This window comes from Amphiura filiformis, chromosome 6 (genome assembly GCF_039555335.1).
Source record: "Amphiura filiformis chromosome 6, Afil_fr2py, whole genome shotgun sequence".
NCBI lineage: Eukaryota > Metazoa > Echinodermata > Ophiuroidea > Amphilepidida > Amphiuridae > Amphiura > Amphiura filiformis.
Window position 1 is genome coordinate 59,894,190 of NC_092633.1, and position 20,705 is coordinate 59,914,894.

A 20,705-nucleotide genomic window follows, 5' to 3' on the forward strand; every position below is an offset into this window, starting at 1 on the left:
CTCAGAATTTTCACTTAGCAGAGATTTATTTCTTCCTCAACCCTAATTGTGTCCAATACAACAAAATGCTACTCTACAAAGTGGCTGCAACACCAAGAATCCCACGTGATCCCATTGTGATACGAATTAAACACATATACACATGAAATCATTGGCCGAGCAACGTTCACACTGGTGGCTTGCTATCTAAAGTTATTTTTTTATTACTTCCGTGGTCCGGGTACGCGCTGGTAAATTGCGATCGCGTAGAAGTGACAAGGTCGCCTACTACGCGCCGCGCCGACGACCAATGGGACAACCGGCTTGTTGTCAAGTGCGTTGATAGGTCAATCAGCGTGATTGTTTATTTCTTCTGCTGTGTGTACGCTCGCTCGTCTACGCTTGGCGCACAGCTTGGACCACGGAAGTAATAAAAAATTCACTTTACGGTCTTGTCCTCCGCACATGAGGGGTCGCACACCGACACCGCCTGGCTAATAATTATTTGGTGCAGAAGGACACTAAAATGAATACACGGGATCGATACACGTGAATTGCTATGCACGATTTTGATATCAGACGAAAATCTTCTGATACCGGGTTAGAAAATGATGAATATCCCCCGACATGAATTTTTTCTCAAGAAACCAGATTTGGTCTCATAAACTTGGAAATACGTGTTGAACAGATATGATAGTCGCTAGAATGCGCTTTGAAAATTGGCCGTGCGCTTTGAACTCAAAATTTGACCATTTTATATTGCGTTGGTCCTGTTATGGACTACAGCGTGCAGCGTGTAGTACAGCTGCACTCACTGTAGGCAGTATAAAAGTCGATGACCATTGACCTCAATGGGGTATACAAGCTTAATCACGCACAACCAAGATCGATTACCCGGCTATTGTGAGTAGCCTTAGTTATGTCCCTCGACTAATTATTAGTTTAAAAGAGCTTCAAAGGTTTGAACCAAATGGCTAATCGTGGCTGTGGATTTAACCTACCATGGCGATTCCTGCCATGAAGATATAGGGTCGAAGACACTGTGGGTCGGTGGTTCAAAACCGGGCGGAGAAAGCAACCTTTCTCTTCATCTTCTTTCTTTCTTCCTTTCTTCTGTCCTTTCCCTTCACCAAACAGCACATAGGAGTTAGGTTTATCTTGCGCATGTAGGAAACATTTAATTCATATTGGATGCTCAGTAGTCTGATTTCAAAGAGACACACAATATTTTGTCTAACTGTACCACCAAACGATCAACAATTATATAGGTAAATTTGAAAATGATCATGGTTCAGTAGAACTTTGACTTTCAATTGCAAATGTATGCAGTATACTGCATCTTTACATAGGCAGCCTATTAAGAGTTATACAGCCTGTCTCAAAAAAAATTGTGCAAGTGAAAAGCGTCCTCTTTGGCAATTAGAAAATACCGTTGTTACATAATGCTTACATCAACGTCAAGGGCACATTCTTAGCTCTCAAATACCGTTTGTTCTGTTCAATTTGCTCTTTTTAATCTCGATATATGTTTAGTTAATAACGAAAGGGTAAAATCACAATTGTGCCACTTTTACTAGGGAATAGGGCTGGTACATGTAAATCAATGATAGCTGATGTTGATGCTTCTAATGCACTCCCCCTTCGCATTAGACGCATCAACACCAGCGCGCGTGCATTATTTTGTCTCATTTCATTAATTTGTCTAATTTCATGAACTTGTCAAAGTTCATTAACCTATAAGTGTGCAATATTTGTTTGTCTTTTAACATGTCTTGAATGACAAATGAGAACAGTATACCATGTTAAAATCATTGACATGCAGATGTATTTAATTTTACACCAGAATGTGAAATATTTATTTATCGTTTAATTTGTCGTAAGTGGAAAAAGAGAACCATTATACCTTTATCATGATAAAACATTAAAAACAATTATGTAATTGATGCATTCTTTTGATTTCACGAAGGAACTCTTGATAAACTTGATGCTATCATTGATTTACATGTACAGCCCTCTTCCCTAGTAAAAGTGGCACAATTGTGATTTTACCCTTTCCTTGTTAAGTAAGCATATCTCAAGATTAAAACAAGCAAATTGAACAGACTAAACGGCATTTGAGAGCTAAGACTATGCCCTTGACGTTGATGTAAGCATTATGTCACAACGGTGTTTTCTAATTGTCACAGAGGGCGCTTTTCACTTGCACAATTTTTTTTGAGACAGGCTGTATATAATAGGTGTGTTCAAGTTAAAAACTTTTTTAACTGATCATAGAAATCAAATCATTTCATTGTAGTTAATTACTCTCCCATGAGCAGCTAACTAAATTAATAACATCGTAACCGTACGTCAAATGCAAGAGCAATGACGAGCACGAATCGACTGTTTTGTCAGAAGACTTCCCAAGTTATTTCACATCAAAAACAATCAATACGGTATCTTTTATATTATGTACACAGTGTGCACATTTCCTCAATTTTATATTGTTACCTCACAAATAATTACTACTAGGCCTATTTTTGCGATGGAGTATAAGGCAAAATAAAAAAATAAACATGTTTCACGTCCCCTCCCGCTTCCTTTTTTGAGGTTTCCTCAAATATATTTTTATTTTTTGAAATTTAGTTATAACTTTTCAAAAAATATGTCTAGGAAGTTGGAATGCTTTCTATAGCCTTGTTAGGATACAAGAAACATTTTAGGAAGGTTTTGTGATCATTGGAGGGGGTGTAACTCTCAGAACAACAAATAAAAAAGGGCCTCCTTCTTTTTCCAGGCATTATTGTATACGCTAAAACAGCTCTAAGTATGGGTATTTACACCAATTTTGCGATAAAAAATAGAAAATAAAAAGCCCCCTCCTCCTCCTTTTTTTCGAAAACCCGGACGTGAAACATGTTTTATTTTTTACTTGGCCTAAATTCAGCTTTACACTGACTCTTTATCTTGGGTCATCTGTCTCCCCTTTTCCAGGTGAGCTACGGGGAGAGCGGATTCGAATTTCTTTTTGAACCGCGTATACCTATCGCACCAAATAAAGCAAAGACCTTAGTATACCACGCTGCTCCTGCTCCCAATACATGTACCGTACGTATGTTCTCCTGAACGTATTGACCAAGCGCCTAAAAAGCCTGTATCAGTAACACAGACTATTATTATTATTTTTATATATCCACTTGTCTCGCGTGTACGCGTCTTGACGTATTAAAGTGGTAGAGTATGTTCACTATAATTGTTATTAAGAATTTAATGGCAGGGCTGAGTGCTTCATTACCTAGCTAGACAGTGGTTAAACGAAAAATAATTCCAGAAAGAGTTGGAAAGAGACGGCCAAATTGCTTGTCAAACATGACATATCGTTGACATTGCCTCAGGCGAGATCTATTTTAATACTTACTGTCGCTGTAGACTATACCATATCTCCGCAGCATATTTCTAAGTTATAATGAAGTAAACTGTTTAAAGGCTTAATACTGTAATCCGAGGTGAGCTTACAATATTTCAGTTATAGGCCTACATGACATGTAGTTGAAACGTGTATGGATATAATCTGAGTGGAAGAATAAAATAAAGTCAGTAACAAAATTCCACTGCCCATCCGGGAACCATTTCATTCAATGATACAATTAATAGGGTCCAAAATTTCACTTTAGTGACCATTTTCTGGCTAGTAAGATTTGACGATTGGACCTTTAGAGAAAAAAAAGCCCCCATGTCCCTCGGGTAAGTCGAGCACAAGGAATCCGATTCTGACATTATTTTGACATTACGGCGTCATTTTCACCCAGAAATCCAAGATGACCGCTGGCGTCATCTTGAAATATTTAGTTTTGAACCAGAGCACCTAAAATCATGTACAAAGACAGTTTTTAGGATAAGTCGACCACAAGAATTTCAAATCTGACATTACGACCTAATTTTTTCCCAGAAATCCAAGATGGATTTTGGTCTCTAGCGAAAAATGCCGGAATTTTAGCCATTTTACTCAAGTTTATGATCCTATAGGAAAGCAATAATCGCATTTATATTTGCACAGGTCTTGCGATTGTTATGCCACTACATCAAAACGAAAGTAAGTTTTGGATGTTTTCTCTTCTCGATGTCTCTCATTAAGAACTCATACCGGCATATCAGCTTTACATTATACAGTTACTGTCCGTTTTTCCTATTCAGTGCACACACAGCGCTCCAATGATGATTGACCTCTAGCTCATTCACTGTACTGTAGGTATAGGCAATGGACTAGTTAGTGGGCTGGTGGGAAAACCCTTCACCCAATAATACCCATAGAAGTTAATGTTCATCCTTAACATACTACAATTTGAAGTAAAAAATGTCACGGGAAAGCTGTTGTCGAGCCGTTTTCCCGAAGAGAGTCTTTATTTTTGTCTTTATTATTTGAGTGCAAACACTGCTAGGTCATACTCTTCTTAGACGCGCCTTAATGAATAAAACACCCTTATTAGACCATGGGACAAGGCTTGCTAAGTGCTTCAGAAAGTAGTTTTCGTTCTCCCTTTCTGGGTAGAGGATGGTTTATACATGAAAATATAGCTATTATATCACTGATCAATAATATAACATTTCCCACATTCAAAAGTTGCACGTTACTGTGTAATTTAGGAGTTATTTGGGGTTAAAAATGTGTTTTTCGTGATTTTTTCCATTTTTGCCCAAAAATGTCAAATATTAAAATAGCTGTAAATTTCAAAATAAATTGAGTAGAAATTTCATTTCTATTGTAGATGTTACATATCACATGGATGTCTAACACTGGTGAATAAAAATGTCACAGCACAACTCTAAAATATTAAAAAAATGGCGAAAACCATATTTTTGTGCTATTTCTGCCATTTTTGAGCTAAAAATGTAATTTTTGCATGGGGAAAAAATAAATATAAATTTTATTGATTTAAATAAATATGTCATTATGTCAACCTAGTTATTCTGAACAGTTAATGATGGTGAATGTCTGTGACCTATAGTTTTTGATCTATGGCCCTTTCAAATTCATATATGGACTAAAATAGCATGTTTTTGTTCAATATTTCCAATATTACGCCAAAAATGGTCCTTTATGGCCATTTTAACCAACTTGTTAGTTTTTGGAAAGTGGGAACTTCACTTAATAATATGAACATGTAATTGTACTTTAATGTTAAGCTATTTCAAGATCCACTAGTATGCCCACTACCGTGGTAGCAGCAATTTTATCTACTTTCAATGCAGTAAAATGATGACTAAAATGATTTTGCTGCATTGAAAGTAGTAAAATTGACGATATAATTGCTTCTGCCATGGAAACCGAGCTACCAGTGGATCTACAACTAGCTTAAAATAAAAGTACTATAATATATCCATAATATATGTGAATTTCCCACTTTCCAAACACTGAAAATTTTGTTAAAATTACAAAAAGTACCATTTTCAGCCTAATATTGGAAAAATTGACAAAAACATGCTATTTTAGTCCATATGTGAATTTGAAAGGGTCATAGATAAAAAACTATAGGTCACAGACATTCACCATCATTAACTTTTTTGTTCAGAATAACTAGGTTGATATATTGACATATTTTTTTAAATCAAGAAAATATATATTTTTTTTTTTCTCATGCTAAAATTACATTTTAGGTCAAAATGGCCAAAATAGCACAAAAATATGGTTTTTGCCATTTTTTTATATTTTAGAGTTGTGCTATGACATTTTTATTCACCAGTGTTGGAAATCCATATGACATGTAACATCTACAATAGAAATGAAATTTCTACTCAATTTATTTTTAAAGTTACAGCTATTTTAATATTTGGCATTTTTGGGCAAAAATGGAAAAAAATCACGAAAAACACATTTTTAACCCCAAATAACTCCTAAATGAGTAAAGTAAAACGTGGGAACTTTTTGGATATTAATTCAGACATATATTTACTCTTGATTTGTTATGTTTTTATGTTCTGCCCAAGAGTGGGCTACGGAAGTGAAAGATAAATGCCCATGTCCCATAGTCTATATCACCTCTTAATGTTTTACATATGTTTTACTCAATGTTTATTACATAATAGGAAACAAAGGAAACCATATTGTAAAGTCTTAAAATAAAAATAAAAATTGTAGATCTCCTCAACTATATGTAGCAAGTTTTTATTACTATTACTTTTGATTCTGTTTCATTCAAAGTAAACTGAGCTCAAAAAGAAACTTATAATTTTTCATGACTTCTGAATCACAAGGTCATATCTTAAAATTCTGTCAATGAACCAAAATCACACACAGGAGTACTTCAATACTCTATTCAAAACACGTGCCAGTAACCAAGCAGTTGTCCAACTGACACAACAGCAAAAAGCACTGATACGGAACAGCTTCCTGGACCACTTTTACAGCCCAATATTTGGCACCCAGCACAAGAAATCTGTGAGAATGCATACAAGATCCTGGCACAGATGATGAAACGGTGCTGCTTTCTGCTTTTCACGCCCTTTCGTCAAGAAATGCGCCTTTTTCAACACTATTTCACTTACCCTTTTGGACTTATCACCTGTACAACGATCTTGTACTCATTCTCACAGATTTCTTATGCTGGGTGCCAGTTATTGGGCTGTGAATGTGGTCCAGGAAACTGTTCCATGTCAGTGCATTTTGCTGTTGTGTCAGTTGGATAACTGTTTGGTTACTGACATGTGTTTAGAGTAGAGTATTGGAGTAAACCTGTGTGTAATTTTGGTTCATTTTGATGGACAGGATTTTAAGATATGAACTTGTGAAAATTTATAAGTTTCTTTTTGAGCTCAGTTTAGATTCAATACAAATTATATACCGGAATATCATACTTGCAATTAGCTGATTTTTTTTTTTTTTTTTTTTGCATCAGTCTGTAGAGTTCTAAAGCAAAGACATTCAAACCAAGATATACATGAGCCATGAAACTATACACGAATATTCTCGAGTAACCTTTCCAAAACCTCTCGCGGTTTCTTCTTTTTGGCAGTGGTTCAATAACAATAACAATGCGAATAAATTAAGCGTACCTATTATGTATCCATGCCTGACATGAATCTCACAGGTTTCAATAAATTGATTCAATTTTGCGATATTCTATTTTATTATTTATTTTTAAGTTTCCTCAAAAGTATATATAAATTCAATTAAGACGGTGTGCAAAATTATCGGCCTTATTTTATTTAAAATATTCTTCTTGTAGTGCCTTTGAAAATTATTATAATTTTCAATTATGTAAACACGACTTGTTCAAATCTATCTAAACGGATTCCCGCGAGACTTTTATTTTTCTAACCTTTTCATCTCGGGTGCCGTGATAGCGTGAATTAATCAAAATTGAAGATTTGAATTATGAAATTCACAGATGCATTTAACATATTGCAGATAAAATTAATCTACATAATTCTTTTTAAACTGAATTGGATTAATAAATTATGAATCTCAAGTTTTATCACAGTGTTGAAGAATATTACAGAACAGAGACACGTAGTAAAAATTAACATGAATAATTGCTGGGAGGTTCGGCGTGAGGAAAACATGATCTACATAGTTATAAAAAATGCCGTGCTAAGTGTAAGTGTTAACGTGGAGATTATTGTGTAGAGGTATACGTGCAATGGTGTGGTTGGTGTAGGTGTGTAACATGAGTGATGTGGGGGTGTGTGTGCGACTAGAGCGTCTTACTTATATTTTTAAACCATTTTAAACCTAATTACATGTCAATTGTTGTTTTTCCAAATAACGAGAGGTTAGTGAACTACGCGTCGATAATTTGACAGGACAGAATCAATTTAATTTGCAATATCAACATGTCTAATTTACATATTATTACATTTGAAATCTCGAAATCAGGTGGTTCGCAATAACAGTAATTCAATGAGAGGATACAACAATGTAAAGTTTAAGGCCAAAATGGTTTAATATCGCCTTTCAAATTTCAGGATATTTGCGAATCAATTATGCAGATTAACGAATTAATTTGATAAACTTGCGTATTTCGTAGTGTATAAAAAAATGTCAATTACTTTAAAGTTGGTTCGTATGCCAAATTATTTTGATTATTATTTTTTTTCTTCAGATTTAGTTACCAAGAAGAAGATGATGATTTATCAGAAGTGGCGACAGAAGATGTACCAGAACAAGTACGGCATTGGTTAACGTCAACGTTTAGTAGACAATCAACAAAGTCAAAACTCGGGGATGAAAAACCTAGATTTCGCAGCATTGTACAGGCCTTACGAACGGGTTTATTCATAGATCGGTGAGTGTCATGCTATAAAATGAAGTTGACTTGATTTTCATTTTAGTAAGGGGCTGTCAAATCAAAGAAATGCATTAAGTGAAAGTGCGATGCCGTAACTTCGTAATTATCCACGCATGACATACAAAAGTATGTACATTTTTGGAAAATAGTCTATATAATAAACATACATTTGGTATAACAGATTTTTTTTTTAGAAAAGCATGGTTTTTGCCCAATTGCGGAGAGGAATGTTTTTAACTGTACTAGTTCAAATTTGACCTTGCAAAGAAAACCCACAAAGGTTTAATTTTGACCGAGTACATTGTCTTGATTTTCAAACTAGAAGGATGTAACACATTAGTATTGCAGCAAAACACAGTAAAACGGATTAATAAATGTTTCATTTTATTTTTCCACAAAATGAATTTTAAAAAAGCCTTACAGGCATTTTGTGATCATGTTCTTTTCCACTTTTGTTGTAGAATGTTCCGCAGAGCATCTGGTCTAAGCGGCCCATCATTACCGCCTCGTCTTATAGAAATATTTAAGGTAATATTTAATTTTATTTTATGACATGATACTTGAGCATTAATCAATAATGAGTATTAATATTTGAGATATCTTCAACATGTACATTGCTCCTGAATGAAGCATAGCTTGTTTACTAACCTGTATTCAGTAAAGCTTAATAAGTTAAAGAAATCTCAATTTTGCCGCCGAATTTTATATAGGTTTACATTTTCCAAAATTTAAAAAGCGCAATGTATTGAGACTAGGAATTTGTGCTTATTTAAATGGAGATTAATTTGACCTGGTACGTTTATTATTAGCTTTTTGTTTATTCATCCGCAACTCACAATAATAATATTTGATTTCTAGGCACTGCAGCCTGGTTCATTCGATCTTAGGATCAGCCGTCCGGTCGGTGCATCGATACATTGATACTCGTTATTAATGTGTTATCAACTAGCTATCGGGAAAATTTTGTTAACAAGTCAATTAATTGATATCGACTATCGATAATCGATCAAAAGATTTACAAATTTGGCTCCATTACCTATAATCTTAGAAAGTATTGAAAATCGTCCCATACCAACAACAATACTTTACAGAGGTTGGATTGTCGTGAATAAATTAAATTGTTGAATGTTACTTATAACAGAATAAATCGAAATGCTAGAATCTCCAATTTGCATTAATTGTATTTGCTATCATTATTAAAATCAAACACTTCTTTGACAAATTATCCTATTGACATTTTGTGTTCTGGCTTGTTTTGAAGAAATCGTGTTCATTCTGTTATCCAGGCATCTAATAATGACTGTAATAGATGAACTCTAACTACAGTCAAAGATAGATAATGCACGTATCTCATAATAACAGCTCCATGTTACCATATGAGCTATTATGGCATCATTATCGGAAGGCACAGTTCATAACCTCCCTTCAACAGTCATAGCTCAACAAATGACCTCAAGTTGTAGAGTATGAGAGGTTGTACCCAACTCATTCAAAGGTCATTCAATAGTATGTACAAATATATTGGGGTTGAAGAACTGTGTCCTGACAGATGAGCGTGCTGGAGATCATAGTCTTGTTACTTGTCCTAAAACCTTGCTGCACATGGATACATAACAGAACATGGATATGGGGTTAGTCCGTAGGGGTTTGAAACACTAATTAGAATTCCTCGCTCATCTGATGGCCGTCTGAGTGCTATGCAGTCGCGACAATTTATTTCAGGAGGTTGGTGATAAGTATCTCTGCTGAAAACACGATAAAATCAATTCCCGTTTTTAAACATTTAATATCACACATGTTTAGATTACCACGATAGTAGTGTTTCAGTTTCCATTCAAAACCTTATTGTTCAAATCATGAATATGATTATGTTAAACTGAAAGCTCTCGAACACTAGATTGCATCTAATTTTTCCTAAAGGTTGTTAATATAGCTTTGACCTGCATAATTGTACCAACTGAAAATGCTCTATCATTGATACTGCATTTCCTTCTTCTAGCATAGAAGATACAAATATTCAAATATTCATAGGGGCATTTCGTAATCCACAGCCTCATCTACCACTTTTCTCAACAAGAAAATTCTTGCAGATTATTCGTTCAGCAAAAATATCGTCAAATTTGAGTTACGTTCTGGTACACCAGAACGAAATTACAACACAGTGGCTTATGGAGCAGTGTAATAAAAATTAATCGTGCATTACTCGCAAACGCAAAATCGGATCAACTGAAATTTTGGGAATAAGCTTTTTTCGTGGATATCGACTGAAAGTCACAAATAGAGGATGCTAGGATCACGAAATACTCCTTTAAACCTTTCCAAAATGCCAGAAGTGCAATTAATTGTAATGGCTATCAGCAAATCTTTGACAACTTATCCTTTTGAAATGTTGTGTTCTGACTTGTTTTGAAGAAATCATGTTCATTTCTGTTAGATGAACTCCAGAGTACATTCAAAGATAGATAATGCACGTATCGCATAATAACAGCTCCATTAAGGCCTTGCAACTCCTATGCAATCTCAAAACAAAAATATGCGGACAGCGTACTTTGTGTAATAACACAGGGCTAGCCGGCGCATTAAAAGGTTAAAAGGTCATTTTAGGCAGAAAAAATGACGCTGCTACACAGGAGGCTACACTCGTAAAATTTAGCGTATTGCTATAAAGACTTAGCTAAGATGACGTGAAAAATTACTATGCCACCAGCAATATAGCTTATGTAAAATAGCGTATTGATATTAAGATATATGTTCAAAAATATGACGCCACTTTATTCAGATGTGACAGTTGCCTGTCCACGCATTTCGTGCATTAACGTCTTCATTGGCTCTATGTTACACCACGAGCCATGATGGCATCATTATCCGTGGCACAGTTCATTAGCCGCCATTCAACAGTCAAAAAGGTCATTCAATATTGTGGACAAACATATTGGGGTTATAACTGTGTCCTCACAGATGAGCGTGTTTGAGATCATAGTCTTGTTACTTGTCCTAAAACCCTGCTGCACATGGATACATAACAGAACATGAATATGGGGCTAGTCCGTAGGGGTTTGAAACACTAATTAGAATTCCTTGCTCATCTGAGAGTCGTCTGAATCATGTGAATGATATACAGTCGCGACAGTTCCTTTCAGGAATTTGATGATTAGTATCTCTGCTTTAAACACGATATCATCAACCCGCGTGTTTTCCTTTTTTTTTAATATCACGTGTGCTTAGACTATCACAGTATCAGTGCTTTTAGTTTTCCATTCAAATGTGTTCAAACCATAATGATTATGTTGGCACAGCTAACTATCGCACGCTAAATCTTGGAGGTAGTTATGATGATTGCACAAACTGAGAGCTTCAGAAAATGTGTAATTATGAGACATTTCATGTGCTTCTTTTAACACAAATTCAAAATCACCCCAAACCTGCATAATAATTAAACCATTGTTGATGCTTGTCTCTCGTCTTTATAAAATCAACCTAGAATACGTCACCTTTGATGCGCACATTGTTACTGGTCCACGTGCGCAATAGTAACCTGCGACGTATTTTGCAAAGTATTCTGGCAATTACGGACAAAGGTGAATTAAGTATTTACCTTATCAGATTATGCATTTGAAATGCGCATACATATTAACATTACAGTCTACACTCTGCTGAAATTAACATTGTCATTACTGTCCACACTGCCCCGGGCATGATATAAGGTCAGAATGATTGTTTCCTTTTCTAAACTTCTTGCAAGCGCTAGTAGCAAGCATTTGTGATCACGTGCTATATGATTTGCTGACAAGTATCCTTCTATTATTTGCACTCGCTTGTGTTAGCACTTCTGATCTAGTCAATATGGCTAAATTATCTTATATGTACTTTTCAATCTAGGTTTACATTCTTGTGGCTAATTTCTGTCTAAGTAAGTGGTTGTGAACGTGGCTAAATTTACTTAACTTACTTATAGCCTATCAGTCTCGTGGAATATCGTAAAACAGTTTAAGTCATCACTGGTTTTCTCATATTAAGCTAGGGAACATTTAATACATTATATATATATATACACTAGCATCAGATTATTTTTGATAATCAGTGTCTAGACGAATGATGATGATCATAGTAATAATGGAACATTACAGTTGCTTAGTAGACACTTAGATTCCATACACATAATATCCATGAGCCATTTCCTATTAGATAGCATCAGTAAAATCTGTAACACAATATGAAATTACACAGAAACATAGATCTGATAAGAATATAGGTCAATTCTTTGTAACTAGTATAATTGGTGTAACAACTACAGTAAAGGGTGTATCAAAATTAAGTATTCTGTCGGTCCATTATCCGGGCTATCTCTAGTCTCGGGCCCAAACTGCATGTGGCTCACGGTTTGTTATGAACAACAGAAACCGGCTGTGAAGGAGGCTACATAGCGATGTTGCTGGAGTGACATTCAATTTCGGAAAAAACAACACTCGACCATGGAATTTAATTTTAAGTTTGTCAGTATATAAACGGTAAATCAAGTAATTTTCTTCCACTCTGAAGACTTAGAAACGGTAGTTTGATTCCACTGACTATTTGCGATCGAAATTTACATAACACCAATGACAGAAATCATCACCAAAAATCGAACCAGGGACTTGTTTTCACTCGACCGTGAGTCGCATCATCAACCGGAAGTGACGTGGCACGGACCGACAGAATACAATTCGAAAAAACCCACTAGATTAAAAAGTATGATGTATTTGGTCAAAGCAATATAGTTGATTGTTGTATCAACATCTTGTCGTTCCACAACTGCAAAATCACTGGCGTGTGACCATAAATAAGGACTCAGTGGCTATTTTTGTGAGCCAAATAAAAGTTGCGCGAAGGCAATTAAAATCAAAGCAACATGGAAACCACATGTTTAACCACTTTAACAGCCTTCCACATGGCCAACACGGCATGGTTACTCTTTATACATTCCTCTGTATGCAGATACCAGCTGTCATCAACATGACATTCATACCACGTCTTATGAGATGTCTGTCCTGGCTGGGGATGTCAACTTGTGTAATTATGTATCTCTGGAGTTCATCAAGGTCTGCAGATTTCAGATACCGTATCCCCACAAGAATAAATCCATACGATTGCCAAACAATTTTGCAGGTGTTCTATCAATGACTGTAAAGAAAGTGATTAAACTGAAAGTGATTTACATATTATTTCAATTTAATTCACAACTAATTTTTACACGGCTAACAAAAATAGGTACTGAGTCCTTATTGATAGTCACACGGCAGTGATTTTATAGTTGTTGGAAGACAAGATGTTGATTCAGTTATCAACTTAAGTATTTTGACCAAATACGCCGTACTTTTTAATCTAGTGGCATTTTCAAACTGTATAAACTCACTTTTGATACACCCTGTATATAAATGGTGAAAAGATCCACTGACAATCGATTTGTTGTCCACTAACTATTGTAAAACAACGAAACATGGCAATGTTACAACACCGTCACTATAATAGCACAATATGTAGATATTCTGATGAACATCATTTTGAAAATAAGCAAAACGTACTTAACATACTTACTTATCAATCACATTGAGTATCTAGTGTAGTTGAAACAATCGAGTCATTGCTGGCTTACTTTCAAAACAAGAAAACAACATTTGAGACATTGTATGCTGTGTCATCATATCATTTATTATCATCATTGTCTAGACAAATGATGATCATATACAGTAATAATGGAATACTACAGTCGCTTGAGGACAATTAGATTCCTTAATACCCATGAACCCAGTAGATTAAATCTGTTACACAATATGAAATTAGGTAAATGCTTTGTAAGTTACATAATAGCACGTTGTCTCACCTAACGCATAATTATTGGCGACCAAGGATGGATGTGGACAACCAGCATTAGTAGTGTTGTTTAGGATGTTGATAGTACTTGTTTTGCACGTTTGAAACTTGTCAACGTAATTGACAGTATCAACTTTGTTAGCGCTATTATCTGATTCTGGCATTTTGTCATTATATTTTTTTCGCATCACCTGTAAAACAGGATTATTATGAACAAAAAATGTTAAATATTAGGCTTGTTGAGGTTAACAACAACAGTATACAGTGATAAAAAGATCCATCAGCAGTTGATATGTAGTCTTTACAGAATTCTAAAACATCGGAACAGCATGAACAGTACGGGTTTTTGTAGTCACTAAAATAATACTAATGCTAATATTTATAAAGCACAATTACATACACATTCTGATAAATTTCAATTTGATATACTTGTATTTGGCCTATATATTCTAAGCACTTGAAACCATCAAATCAACACTTGTTTTCTCTACATTAAAGAAGCTACATTTTGTACATATAATGTAGCATCAGCTGATGTATCATCAGTGTCTAGGTATATGATAAATCATATAGAGTGAAAATGGAACAGTGCAGTAACAGTCGCTTAGTAGACGCTTAGACGTACACCATACACCTGTATTATCTATCCATGAGCCATTTCCTGTTAGATACCATCTGTAAAAGTTGTAATACAATACGAAATGACACAGAAACATGATCTGATAAAAATGTAGGTCCATTCTTTATCATTCATAATTGCTATAGTTATATTTAATAGCACGTCGTCTCACCTAACGTATAATTATTGGTGACCCGGGATGTAGAACATCTGCATTAATGGCGTCGGTTGATGATTTTTAATAGTAATAGTTCAGCACGTTTCAAAGTTGTGCAACTTGAAGTTTAAATGCGTGATTGACAATAAAATCTTTGTTTCAATAATACAAATTTGAGCTAATATCAAAACTATTATGGCATTATGTCGTTAATCTTTGTTGTTAAACTGTACGTGTCTAATTATGAACAAAAATGTGTAGAAATTTGGCTTGTTTAGATAAACAACCAACAATAAGTAAATGTTGAAAAGATCCAATAACAATCGATATGTTGTCCATTTAAGTTCAATAACGGACCATGTACATTGTTTTGCTTTTTCAGAAAGACGCAATAAATAGTATAAACCTATAGCTCAATATCAAAACATTCTAATGCATTTCATTTGAAAATTAGCCAACTTACTAACTTACTTTTTGGAGCCTATACTACCAGTCTGGTGGATAACTTCAAGCAGTTTAAGCCATCAAGTCATCGCTGGTTTTCCCTTCAAGCAAAAGAAGAGCATTTGATATATTATTTACTGTAGCATCAGATTAATTATGAGCATCAGTGTCTAGACGAATGATATTTGTAGAGTAATAATGGAACATTACAGTCGCTTAGTAGACTCTTAGATTCCATACACATAATATCCATGATCCATTTCCTATTAGATCCCATCAGTAAAATCTGTAACACAATATGAATTTACACAGAAACATAGATCTGATAAAAATGTGGGTCAATCCTTTGTTACTATAATTGGTATATTTATATAATAGCACGTTGTCTCACCTAACGCATAATTATTGGCGACCCAGGATGTAGACAACCAGCATTAGTGGCGTTGTTGATGATATTGATAGTACTATCGGTGATCAGTTGTTTGGTTATCAAAATCTTCCTTCGCCCAATGGAATTTGGGGAACTGCAGAGATAATTGGTGGATGTTACAATCCAAATGCGGATAGGTGTGCGCCGTTCGGCAGCAACCTAGTTGATGCGATCTGATTGTGATGATTCACCATTGCAGCGAAATTACGAAAATTGCGCTTTGAGTCCTCTAAGATCTGGAGAAAGGCGCTTTATAAATCCAAAAATTAATTTATTTACTTTTGTGGCACTTTTTCCGAGTTGTGCAAGTTGAAGATTAATGTGTGGTTGATAGTAACATCTTTAGTAGAACAATACCAGTTTAAGCGAATGCAAGCTATTACGACATTGTATGATGCCATTGCCGTTTTTCTCGCTACACCTGTGCGTTATTTTTTATCATGAACATAAATTATATATAAGAAATAATTCTTACTAATATTAGCAAAAATAATTGGTTGTGAAAATTATTGGCAATTGATGTGTTGTCCATTACTTTACTATAAAATAACGACACATGTACGTTATTTTTTTCTAACAGACGTCGTAAATACTGTAAATATATAGCCGAGTATAATTACACAAACATTATGATGAACGTCATTTGACAATAATATTGAATACATTCGTATAAATTGAAGGCTTATCATGTAACAGACCGCGTTTTTACTCATCGGATCAAGGCCTACAACATTCATGTTATACGATTGATTGAATGATTGATTGATTGATTGATTGATTGATTGATTGATTGATTGATTGATTGATTGATTGATTGATTTTCTTTCAGGGTATCGATGACTGGTCTTTTGATATCTTCAAGCTGAATGAAGAGAGTGATGGTCACGCACTTAAATGTACAGCAAATGAATTATTTACACTCAGATACGACCTTGTATCCAAATTTAAGGTAAGATATATTATTAAATTTTACATTAGCTGAAGACTATGGCAATGTATAGCTTAAGCTTTGTGATCCATCATGCGAAGAACATGTTTTCATGTTTTTGTAATATATATGAGAGCAGACAGTCCCTTAATAAGTAGATTCGCTTCACAACACTAGTGATTGATGATGTTTATCTAGGAAATCCTGTTTACCTTTGCTGCTGAATCTTTGTTTCTATTCACTACCCATTATATACTAATTTGCTAAGACGCAAAAAGCCATGCAAATCACGTATATGTAGCTATAAATATATCCAAGTGTGGTTGACTCGCTACTTTACCTGTCATGTCCCTAGTGTGTTTATATCCTCCTCACAAATATTCAGTTCTATAGTTGTATATAACTCCCAGGCAAACTAGCAATTCCGCAAGGTTACCTCGTCAAGTTGGTTTTTATTATCATTACACACTGTAAATCAAACTTTAAAATGGAAATTATTCAAATCAGGGTTCATCCGTATAAACGAAGTATTCGTGTATCTCCTTACAAGAAGTCAAATGCTTATTTGGTTGAAGTATCTGTATCTAACCACAAGAAGCAGGGCACGCCTTTGTGTTAAACTTTGCTTCTACTGATGTAATGTGATTAATCGCTTAGAAGTGTGATACGAAACGTAAAGAAGTGAAGTGTTGCATCAAATTGTGTTGGTTATATTTTGGTTTTTTTCACCACACGCATTATCATATTTTTACTTTCCTTGGCGGTTGTCCTGGAAAAGGTTTAAATATTGTATACTATAAGATGGGGGAGTAAACAAATACCGCTGAAGGTTTGCATATCTGATATATGATTGATTAGTAGGGTTAGTCGAAGCGATTGTCCCACTTTCCCATTTTAAACATCCTATTAAGAGTTGCCATATAATGAAGGATGTTTACTTTAACGTGTTATTAGTTGCATGATGCGTGTCTTAACTCAACATTCAGCTTTATTTTGATTTCAAATACGCAAAACTTGAACATGATTATAAATATGATTAAAAAGAAGATATTTTCAGATTTAATATTTTATAAATTGAATTACAACATCCATGTGTGTTGCCTTATGGCCCATTCTCCGTTAAAGCGTCCAAGTTTGGTCTCAGGAATGACAAAATGCCAACCACAAAGAATTCATAAAATTCATTCAGAATCGTAAACTTTAATAGTTTAAGAACACAAAACAATGCATGGGTGATTTTTCAACAATATTTCATTTTTGAGCAATATTACTTGTACGTATTGGGGGTAACGTATCAGTGGTAACGTATCTGTGAAACCCTTTCCCATCTTTGTCTTAATCGTGCAAGTGTAAAAACTGACCGACTTAATACCCATACTTGATCAGTCATCACCCATGTACTAAAGTCTGGTATGGTATTTGGCTTCATTTATCACAGCGTTTTTTCCGAGGAGAGTAGAATTTAGGTAACGTATCTGTGAAGGCATGAACGTAACGTCAGGACTTTTTGCCATTAATATACCTGATTTATTTTACTTTGAAACCATTGTGTTTTGTTCCATATATATATAATATAACTATGGAGCCTGCTTGATCCATCACATATGAGAACATTCATCTAGCCAATTATTTTCACAGATTGTTATCCTTTAGAAATATGGTAACGTATCTGTGAACAATATTGGCGACATAGTCTGAAAGACCCGTTGGAAAAATTTAATAATCTGTGTTGTGATGATTTATACTTTATAATTAGGGCATGATATCAGCTAATGAAAAGTACCTATAATCCATTATGTGCGCGCATGTTTAGAGAGCAGGGACACGTTATACTGAACACACCTTGGCTGGCGACATGGAGGAAAACAATGGACATGCATAATCAGCTTTATTGTTTTATACTTTCTAGGCATGTTACAACCTCTAGCCTCACACATTTTAAAAAGCAACTCCTAAGTATAAGTTATATTAATAAAAGTTATTTCTTTCTGAAGAAACAAGTCTGAATACGACTTGACATTATGGGCGACACATATTTGTCATTTTGAACACTTTATCGGAGAATGTGCCTTATAATGTTGATGTCTTACAAACGTATACCTTCGAGTTTTGATTTTTCATTGTTTATTGTCATTGCTATACAGATCACCTGTTGTTTACAAGGTATCTGTATATAACCATGATAACAAGAAAATACACCGTCAAAATGCCTTGAGTGAACATTACAGAACATATTGCAAATGACTCATAGCTGTTATTTTGTTTATCGGATTGTATAGGCAAAGTCGGCATATTCTTAATTGAGCCTAACAATAACAATCAATCAAAACGTCAGACGGGATTGTGGCTTGCCTAATAAGTGTATATTAAACTGAAATTCCGCTGCAGACGCTGGTGGTCACGAGTATTTCGATTACTAATCGATTCATCACAAATTAACATAAAGAATACCATCACGACCATTTGCTACTTCGTTACAATGGTCTCTTCTGGAGCATTGGCGAGGAATATTGATTGTACTGCTTTAAACGAACAGTGTACTCTTATTAAAAATAAGTGCAAACAGAAAAAGGTTGACAGAGATTTCCTCAAAAAACAACCCGACGCAAATGTCCGTCTTTATCATCCCAATAAATTAGTTTCTCCATATGGAGCTTTGTGCTTGTTTAGATACTAGAGGAGGACAACTCGGCCATGTCAAATCAACACCAATTCCATCTGAGACTAACACACTATTGTTTTGATAGTTTTAACGCTTATAATGATTTCATTGGTCAAAATGCCTTGGGTCAAAACATTGTCTACCTCCTTGGTCCGTTTTGTAATTATAAGATACAAGTTGCGATGCATTATACATTAAGGTACTGTACAAATAGATCTTTTTTGATAGAAAATAAAATGCCAATCGATTTGTGTCACACCTGGGTGTCATAATGCAAGTACTACGCCTTGTGTTAGGCACCAGAACCTAATTTGTTCGATCTTTGGATCGGCCGTCGATGCTGCTTCGATGTTTGTTATTAATGAACTAACAACTAATTAATGAGAATTAATGCTAAATTTATATTGGTCAATATCAATACATACTAAGATTGATATGTTATCACAACTAACAACAGTCAGTTAATTGATTCCATAAATAATAAGGATCGACCAAGCATCGATGGTCGATCAAAAGATCCAACAAATTTGTTTCTATTGCCTTATATGTTGTTAGGTTATTCCACTTGAATGTGTGATCTAGCGGTAGTACAGGCCTCATGATTGCGAGATTGTGGGTTCGAGCCCCGTCGTGGCCATGCGTGTTGTGCCCTTGAGGAAGGTACTTTACTCAACTACTCCTTTCTGCCCAAGCGTATAAATGAGTACCGGTATTCGTTAATGCTGTGGGAGATGTAGCGACCCCCCTACATTACATGGAGGAGTTTGGCCCATTCGCTAATGAAATGAGCACTCTGAACAGGTTCGCCACCTTTTTACCGGTTGAAACATAACAACAACAAAAAACACGTTTTGTTGTTGTTGCTATTAGTCGATAAACCAGATTTCACGGCAAAATCCCCAGGATCGACCGGGTTCCATGTTAATTCATACCTCATTCTAGTAACTTATTCAATCCTAGCTTTCAAGGTCACTCTACTTAAAACCGAACAGATTATATTATGCAAAAAGAACTATTAATAATAATAATAAAGTCAGCATAATTATATTATTTTATTTTCATTATTCTCATGGAATAGATGTATTAAGGATTGTAGCTTCTCATCTCAAAAATTTAATATTTGTGCGTGGCAAATCCAAACAAAATTATATTTCGCCAGCCATCTTGACTGAAGGCTTCCTCAGAATGATGGATGATGACCACTGCTTTTCCCGCGCGATTTCCTGATCTCATTACCAAGGTGCCTAGGTCTTCTCTATCCATTGATGACTACACATGCAAATTATTATAGTGTTAGAAAGTAATTGATGTATTATTCACAAACACGATTTTTTAATTTCGACTAAATCACGTTTCTGTTTAACTATCCTTT

At 34.9% G+C, this 20,705-nt stretch overlaps 1 protein-coding gene across 6 annotated transcripts in view; it reads left to right on the top strand.

The window, feature by feature from the left end:
- LOC140155734 (dual specificity calcium/calmodulin-dependent 3',5'-cyclic nucleotide phosphodiesterase 1A-like) overlaps window positions 1-20,705 on the top strand; it is a 399,762-nt gene that overhangs the window by 349,868 nt on the left and 29,189 nt on the right. For all 6 annotated transcript variants that reach the window (XM_072178672.1, XM_072178673.1, XM_072178674.1 and 3 more), the window contains 3 exons: window positions 8,058-8,240; window positions 8,705-8,771; window positions 16,573-16,692. In XM_072178672.1, the coding sequence (XP_072034773.1) occupies window positions 8,058-8,240; window positions 8,705-8,771; window positions 16,573-16,692 (370 nt within the window). The remainder of the gene's footprint in view (window positions 1-8,057; window positions 8,241-8,704; window positions 8,772-16,572; window positions 16,693-20,705) is intronic.